At 50.5% G+C, this 8,255-nt stretch overlaps 1 protein-coding gene across 2 annotated transcripts; it reads left to right on the forward strand.

The window, feature by feature from the left end:
* Nucleotides 1–216: 216 nt before the first annotated feature.
* GTF3C4 (general transcription factor IIIC subunit 4) lies at nucleotides 217–7,624 on the forward strand. 2 transcript variants are annotated; one of them, XR_007629471.1, is made up of 6 exons: nucleotides 310–502; nucleotides 670–2,490; nucleotides 3,872–4,002; nucleotides 4,725–4,813; nucleotides 5,448–5,854; nucleotides 7,124–7,624. XR_007629471.1 is itself a non-coding variant. In XM_050320329.1 (5 exons), exons 1-5 carry the CDS (start codon nucleotides 449–451, stop codon nucleotides 5,510–5,512), a joined length of 2,160 nt encoding a protein of 719 aa, XP_050176286.1. In that variant the 5' UTR covers nucleotides 217–448; the 3' UTR covers nucleotides 5,513–7,624. The 2 variants fall into 2 exon arrangements, 1 of the variants encoding a protein (XP_050176286.1); XM_050320329.1 differs by having other exon boundaries at nucleotides 217–502; nucleotides 5,448–7,624.
* The last annotated feature ends 631 nt before the right edge of the window (nucleotides 7,625–8,255 follow it).

Consider the following 8,255-nt stretch of genomic DNA (forward strand, 5'->3'; position numbering starts at 1 on the left):
TCCCCCTCCCAGGCACCGGAGCCCTCCCACCACCCTCTTCCCACCCCTCAGCGCCGCGGGGGGCTCGGGGGTCTCCCCGCTCCCCTCCCACCCGCGTCCCGGCCCCGCGTGGCGCGCAGGCGGCGGTGGGGGCAGCCCCGTGCCGGGCCCGCCCGGGAGGGCCTCGGCGGCGGCGCGTGCGCGCGGCCCGTGAGGCGGCGGCAAGATGGCGGCAGCGGGGCGGGAGGAGCCGCCGCTGGGGCTCGAGGTGGCGGCGGAGGAGGCGGCGGCGGCGAGCGCCGGGTTCCGCCTCACGGCCGTGCGGCGGGAGCCCGCGGTGCGGCTGCAGCACGGCGCCAGCGGGCTGGAGCCGCTGGCGTGGTCCGAGGACCACCGGGTGTCGGTGAGCACGGCCCGCAGCATCGCCGTGCTGGAGCAGCTCAGCGACGTGCACAGCGGCGGGCAGGACATGGTCATCCACCGCACCGCCGTGCCCGCGCCCGCCGCCGCCTGCGTGCTCAAGGTGAGCGCCCGGCACGGCCCCAGGAGCACCCTCGTTAACGTGTGTGAATATGTAAAGGGGGGCTCCGCTGGGGAGCTTCAGGTTGGACACCGGGAGGGATTTCTTTAATTGTGTTAAAAAAAAATAGTTGTACGGTTGTTTTAATGGCTCTTTCTGTTGCCTTGCAGGTCGGCCCCAAGAAGGAGGTGGCCGAGTGCAAGGAGAAGTTCGCCAGCTCCGCGGATCCCACCGTGAGCCAGACGTTCATGCTGGACCGAATGTTCAACCCCGAGGGGAAGTCCCTGACACCCATGAGGGGCTTCAAATATTCCAGCTGGTCCCCTCTGGGCTGTGACGCCAACGGGAGGTGCCTGCTGGCCGCCCTGACCATGGACAGCCGGCTGACCATCCACGCCAACCTCAACCGGCTGCAGTGGGTGCAGCTCGTGGACCTGACCGAGCTCTACGGGGAGCGCCTGTTCGAGGCCGGCTACAAGCTCTGCAAGGGCGACGCCCCCCGCGGGGAGCTGGGCGACTTCCCGGAGTTCCAGCGGCGGCACAGCATGCAGGCCCCCGTGCGCATGGAGTGGTCGGGCATCTGCACCACCCAGCAGGTGAAGCACAACAACGAGTGCCGGGACGTGGGCAGCGTGCTCCTGGCCGTGCTCTTCGAGAGCGGCGCCATCGCCGTGTGGCAGTTCCAGCTGCCCTTCCTGGGGAAGGAGTCCATCACTTCCTGCAACACCATCGAGTCCGGGATAAGCTCCCCCAGCGTGCTGTCCTGGTGGGAGTACGAGCACGGCAACCGCAAGATGAGCGGGCTGATCGTGGGCAGCGCCTACGGCCCCGTGAAGATCCTGCCCGTCAACCTCAAGGCGGTCAAGGGCTACTTCACGCTCAGGCAGCCCGTGGTGCTGTGGCAGGAGATGGACCAGCTGCCCGTGCACAGCATCAAGTGCATCCCCCTCTACCACCCCTACCAGAAGTGCAGCTGCAGCCTGGTGGTGGCTGCGAGAGGCCCTTACGTGTTCTGGTGCCTCCTGCTGATCTCCAAGGCGGGCCTGAACGTGCACAACTCCCACGTGACGGGGCTGCACTCGCTGCCCATCGTGTCCATGACGGCGGACAAGCAGAACGGCACGGTGTACACCTGCTCCAGCGACGGGAAGGTCCGGCAGCTCATCCCCATCTTCACGGACGTGGCCCTGAAGTTTGAGCACCAGCTGATCAAGCTCTCGGAGGTGTTTGGCTCCGTCAGGACTCACGGAATCGCCGTCAGCCCCTGCGGGGCGTACCTGGCGGTCATCACGACCGAGGGCATGGCCAACGGGCTGCACCCCGTCAGCAAGAACTACCAGGTGCAGTTTGTCACCCTCAAAACCTTCGAGGAGGCGGCTGCACAGCTCCTGGAATCTTCCGTCCAGAACCTTTTCCGGCAGGTGGACCTGACGGATCTGGTGCGCTGGAAAATTCTGAGGGATAAGCACATTCCTCAGTTCTTGCAGGAGGCACTGGATAAAAAGATAGAGAGCTGTGGTTCCACTTACTTCTGGAGGTTTAAGCTGTTTCTCCTGAGGATTTTGTACCAGTCCATGCAGAAGGCTCCCTCAGAGGCCACGTGGAGACCTTCACACGAGGATGTCAAAATCCTGATCTCGGATTCCCCTGGGATGGGCAGCACTGAGGATGATCAAGAGGAGGGAACTTCGAAACAAACCAGCAAGCCAAGCCTGTGTGACACAGGCAAAGGTGTGGACTTAGATGACACTGCAGAGGATTCTCTCCATCAGCCAAGTGACACTGCAGGGCGGGAGCCAATGGAGGAAAAACTTCTTGAAATCCAGGCCCAGATTGAGGCCGTGGAAATGCACTTGACTCGGGAACACATGAAACGGGTGTTGGGAGAAGTTTACCTGCACACGTGGATTACAGAAAACACCAGCATTCCCACCAGAGGAGTCTGTGACTTCTTAATGTCTGATGATGGCTACGATGACAGAACAGCCCGAGTAAGTGACCCCTGTGCTCGGGGGGTTCCATGTTAGGAGGTAGTTCCTTCTCCCCACTCCTGAACATTCAACTGGGGTGGGAAAGAGAAGTGCAATCATGTCATCCTTACCAGTCAGCTCCTGCAGAGCACTCTGCTTAAACTGCCCTTCCTTCAAATTGTGGGGTAGGAAGGAACGTAAGTACAGGTGGTGCCTTTTGGATCAGGTACAATTAAGAATAATCACGCCTGAGGTTTTGCAGCACAAGGGAGAGGACTGGGGTGGTTCTGCTGCTCTCAGTGGCTTAAAACACTAATTTAGAGAGATGTTTTCATGACTGAGCTTATTTAATCATCTCTGCAAAACTAAACTTTGGCTGCATCTCCTCTAGTCAGTTATGTTCCAATTTTAGGAGCTGCAGAAGTATCGTTTCTGAAAGTCTCCATAACTGAGCTCTGTGGCTGTTCAGGTGCTACATCAGGTCTTGGCATTGCTCCCTGAGCCTTCAGTGGAAGGATCAGCTCCAGAGGCTGAGACAGGTGGGAACACTCTGCATCAGCCTCCTGGCTCTTCAGACTCAATGACAAGAATGGCTCAAGTACCTCTTTGCGTGAGCAGAGAACGGTTCTTTTCAGTCCCTAAGTCCTTAAATCCCCTGAACTCTAAAAATCAGCCTTTACTTTGCATCCAGAAGGGCAGGGGAAGGAAGCACATGTCCACTGCTGATGTGTGTGGTGTTCTCCCTGCTGGAATCACAGGCGTGGCCATCAGTAACTCACTGGGAGAGTATTCTGGCACAACTGCTGGGTTGTTGCAGCATCCCGTTCCGATGAATGGAAGGCTTGAGAGGCTGCTTTTCTTATCTTAGAAACAAGATTCTTCTTTTTATAGTGATTAAAAGCCGACTTCTAGATCGTATTCTATCTGTTTGGTTTGCTGTCACACTTTAAAGGTCTTTAGGACATGGTTTATGTCGGTTGAAACATCACAGACAAATCTGATCCCAGAAATGTTCCACTGTACTCCCAGCTGGCTGCTCAGGACATGCATCCAGGTCACTTCTGAACAGGAATTATCTTGTAGCCCATCCAGTGTGATAGTCATGAGGGAAAGCATTGCTGTAATGGTCAGTGGTGTGATACCAGTTCCTTCAGTGCTTTTTAAAATAGCTTAACATTATTGCTCTTCAGGTCTGTGTCCCTTTACTGTGGGACAGAAATCTGTAGGAGATGACAACACGAGGAGAATAAATGAACACTTCGTGGGGTGTTACGTTTCTTACCCCTTCATTTCTTTGAATTCAGTGCATCCTGTATCATGCTCTGAAACCACAGTACCCTGGGAGGCATTTGCACCCCTCAGCTGTGCTGCTGTAATCCCTGCTGACTCCTGTGTGTTCCAGGTGCTGATTGGGCACATCCTGAAGAAAATGAACAAACAGACGTTCCCGGAGCACTGCAGTTTGTGCAAAGAGATCCTGCCCTTCACCGACCGCAAGCAGGCCGTGTGCTCCAACGGCCACATCTGGCTCAGGTAACTGGGGCTGCAGGAGCTTTTACCCTCCTCTGGATCATTTAAACATTCTGGAAGAGTCCACCTGAACTGCTTGTTAGTGTTGGAGTAAAAAGTCATGAAGCATCTTATCCATGCTGCAGTGTTTGCTGGCTGTTACTTGTCCTCTTCCATGAGAGAGGGAGGACACTGGATTTGGTTCCTTAGCAGCACAGTCTTTTTTAAAATAAAATTTTATTTTATAAATGTATTTATTATAAAATACATTTTAATTTTATACTAAAATGCTTTTTGATCCTCTTTTTAATTTTTTTCCACGTGGGGGAAGGTGGGGACAGGGAAAAAGCAGGCAAGGGAAAATTAAGGACAAGTCTTCCTTTGTGGAACATCAGGCAAAGGAAGGTTTGTTCTGGCTCCTTCATTGTTTGAAAACAAAAGCAATGTTCACAAAAAAAGATTGGAAAACAGGTACACTGAGAAGTCAGGCAAGTTCTGGAACATCTAGAAAATTAAATCTTCCTGCGTGGGGTTCACGGAGATTGTCCCTGAAGCCTTGGCAAGCCAGTAGTCTGTCCCAAAGATAAAACTTTGCCTCACAGGCACTGGGTGCTACTTTGGGTAAACAGGCATGGCCTGAAGGAGCCTCAAGCTTTTCACCTCCTCTGCTGGATGCTAAAAATATTCTGGCCAGTGATGAAACCTTTTCCAGTGGTATATTGATAAAACTCCTCGTCCTTCCACAGGTGCTTTCTGACCTACCAGTCCTGTCAGAGTCTGGTGTACAGGAGGTGTTTGCTTCACGACAGCATCGCACGGCACCCGACCCCCGAAGGTAAATTGTCCTGGGGCAAAAGGGGCACGATTAGGTCTTTTTAACTTGCATCTGCAAAATGTCTTGAATTAGTTCCACTGACTTTCCTCTTTCAGGCACTTACCATGTGAAGCACTAGTGCTCTGCACTTCACAGTGTCCTGTTGTCTGATGTGTTAATTACTAATCAGTGACTGCAGAAATTGATGTATAAATGCCACATTTTAATGAGAGCCGGGTAAACACAATCTGTGCTGGAATGCTACAGCAGTTAGTTTATATTCAGGTTGAATATATTAGCATCCAGTTATGGAAGAGGGACAAAGAAACAGGAACCAAGGACTGTGTTATGTGAAGGATCTAATTTCAGTTTAGAAAATGAGAACACCACATTTGTGCCATGGTGAACCTTTAAATTTATTTCCCATATAGGTATTTAGATGAGTGTGTAATGATATAGCACAGACTGTTCCACCTTCGTTTTGTCCCCTGCTGAGGTGGAATTTAAATTGGCATTACTTAAAATTTCAGAGCAGAAATGGAGTTGGATTCCTCTGAATTCTCAGTTACTCCTGCATGGTGAATATAAACTGTTCAGGATCCCTCTTTGTGCATCTCTACCCCCAGCTTTGAACAACTTGTTTTCTTATTTGCAGATCCTGAATGGATCAAGAGGTTATTACAAGGACCTTGCACATTCTGTGACTCTCCTGTGTTCTAGAGAAAAGCTCTGCAAAGACTGAAAGCGTTTTCTCTACTCCATAAGCTCCCCTCAGCCTCGAGGGCCACAGAGCACAGGAACACACTGTCCACAGCCCTGTACATAAAACATCAGGGGTTCTGCAAACTCCTTGAGTCCAGAGCCCATCCCATGCTCCAGAAACAGGAGTACACCTGGAAGAGCCAGTTTAAAAGAGGTTTGGACGAGCACCCCATGGAAGGCTCAGCAGCTGGACACTGACAACTGAAGTGTTGAGCACAGTGTGAACTGTCCTTTCTGCCCAAATGTGTCATTTCCCAAAAGCTGGGACGGGAACATGGAGCTGCCTCTGGAATGGTCCTGGTGGGTAGAGAAGGCTTCAGCTTGTAGTGCTCCCTTTGCTTTTTAACAAGCACTGGCACTTGCTGCAGAATATTAAACTATCAAAAGAATTTGTGGCTCCAGTTCCTTGCTGAGCGAAGCACGTGCCAGTCACAGCCACGGGAGAGAAATTGGCCATTCCAGTATTTTCACTTGAAGTCTAGAAGAGTAACTTTTGTAACACCCTTGAAGTCAGGAGGGGGATGTTGGCTGCCTGGGTCAAACAGGGATCAGTAAAAATAATTTTAAAATGTAATAATTGTTAAACTAATAGCAATTAGATTAAACACTAATATATATATAGAATTTCCAATGCTCTTCTCTTACCCCACTTTCTTTTTCTGAGCTAACTCCTTCCCAGCTTTTGCCAGTGTATTTGCCTTTGGCTTCACTTAACCCTCTACCAACAGGAATCATCTTTTCCTTTTTTAAATTACTAATTTACCTCATTTTCAATGAAATTGCAAGTCTCCCTCATCCAGGAATTGAGTTTTACACAAGTTTGACACACAAGCAATCACTCCCAGCTGACAGTTTCTCTTTTCATAGCAACACAGTAAAAAACCCCAAACAAAGAGAACACCCAATCCAAACCCCCACCGTGGCTGACGTTCCAGGTAAGGCCAAGGAGTCTGGTGAAGCTGTTCATAGATCGTAGAATGGTTTGGGTTGGAAGGGACCTTTAGGATCATCTTGTTCCACCTCCCCTGCCATGGGCAGGGACACCTTCCACTAGCCCAGGTTGCTCCAAGCCCCATCCAACCTGGCCTTGGACATTTCCAGGGATGGGGCAGCCACAGCTTCTCTGGGCAACCTGTGCCAGGGCCTCCCCACCCTCACAGGGAACAATTTCTTCCCAATATCCCCTTAACCCTTCCCTCCGTCAGTGTGAAGCCATTCCCCCTTGTCCTGTCTCTCCAGGCCCTTGTAAATAGTCTCTCTCCATCTTTCTTGTAGGCTCCTTCAGGATAACCCTGAGTCCCTCATCCAGGGATTCACAAACACACCAGTGATGTAGTGTGGCTGAGCCTGGACATTTAATTTGCCTTCTAACTGTCCTATCAGAAAAAAAACATCTCTCTCTCTTTGCCATCTGTTCCTACCAGGAGCAGGAGAATCTTTTTCAACTTCCTATGCAGTGTTAGAGGAATAACACCTCCAAAATGTCTCTGGTTACCCAGTACAGTTTGTCTTGTTAACTTCAATCCATGCTGTCAAATAATCCTGAGTTTATGTATTTCCATTCTGCAGAGCATCAGTGGCAGAGGTGTCGCCCTGTTGGTGATTCCTGACACTTTAACTGTGTGGGAGGTGCTCTACAGCTGTTGAGAAATCGTGGAATTGTCCTGACAGCATCAGTCTCCCAACAGTGCATGTGTGATTGGTGCTTGGTTCCTCGATTCAATGACTATGCATATTTTGGAAATGTTCCTTCACCTCCAGTAGCAGCAAGTTTTTGTTCAGCTCACATTAACCAAGTCAGCTGTCCTTCTGTTCAGTGTCTCATGCATAAGTGTGACCGTGCTGAGAATAATATTACTACAGTAGCCTAGAACAGCAGAAGCACATTCATCTGTAAAATAATTAGCCTTGTTTGTAAATATCCTTGGAAGTGGTACCATAATTGTATTAAAGAAATGTTTAGTTTTTTATTGCTGTGCATTGAAAATTGAAATTACTTCAGTGTGTGTCTGCAAAGAAAGGAGATGTAGCTCGTGATGGCATCCAGTAAAACACAGAGTAACCTCGATAGCCAACGTGTGTGGAGTTTGGGGCCAGCTCTGGGACAACACTGCTCTCCTTCCCAGTGCTGATGGGGCTTGGAGGGAACAGAACATCCATTTCCAGCCTGAGCTGAACAGCTGCTTTACTTGTGGTGCTTGAGAAAGTTCTAAGTTCTAAGCTGCAAGTCCTTGCCCTGACAGTCGTGACCTGCTCATCAGTAAATGTTCCAAATCAGAAACTTTCCTGCCTGTGGCAAAGGGGAGGGAGCTCTGCAGAACCATGTCAGTGCTCTCAGAAAAAGTCCAAAGGTCACTGCTTTGATAGTGGCTTAGAAACCACAAAAATATCCTGATCTGCTGAAGTGTTTTCAGTCTGACTGACCCAAAGGCTCAGCATAATAACAGATTAGATTAATTCCTGGCGATTACTTCTGGAACTCTTGAATTTCCCCGGACTGAGTTTTAATGCTTTGCCATGTAGAAGCTTTAGCACACCTCACATTACTGTGGCAGCATTAATGTTCATTTTCCTTGTCTCTTAAGGCAGTAAATACTCAGTCTAGCACTGCCAGCTTATTGAACCTGGTTTCAGACTGCTGGGGAAGGGAATTTTCAAGCCCACAGTGTCAGCTTTGCACGCCAGTGGCGATCCTTTGGCA

This window comes from Myiozetetes cayanensis, unplaced genomic scaffold (genome assembly GCF_022539395.1).
Source record: "Myiozetetes cayanensis isolate MyiCay16 unplaced genomic scaffold, myiCay2020 scf23, whole genome shotgun sequence".
Taxonomy (NCBI): Eukaryota; Metazoa; Chordata; class Aves; order Passeriformes; family Tyrannidae; genus Myiozetetes; species Myiozetetes cayanensis.

Excerpts from the sequence above, each read along its gene's own strand:
- GTF3C4 (XM_050320329.1), top strand. The coding sequence starts at position 449 with ATGGTCATCCACCGCACCGCCGTGCCCGCGCCCGCCGCCGCCTGCGTG. Across the intron at positions 4,003-4,724 it reads AACGGCCACATCTGGCTCAG|GTGCTTTCTGACCTACCAGT; the intron begins GTAACTGGGGCT and ends GTCCTTCCACAG. Across the intron at positions 4,814-5,447 it reads ACGGCACCCGACCCCCGAAG|ATCCTGAATGGATCAAGAGG; the intron begins GTAAATTGTCCT and ends TCTTATTTGCAG.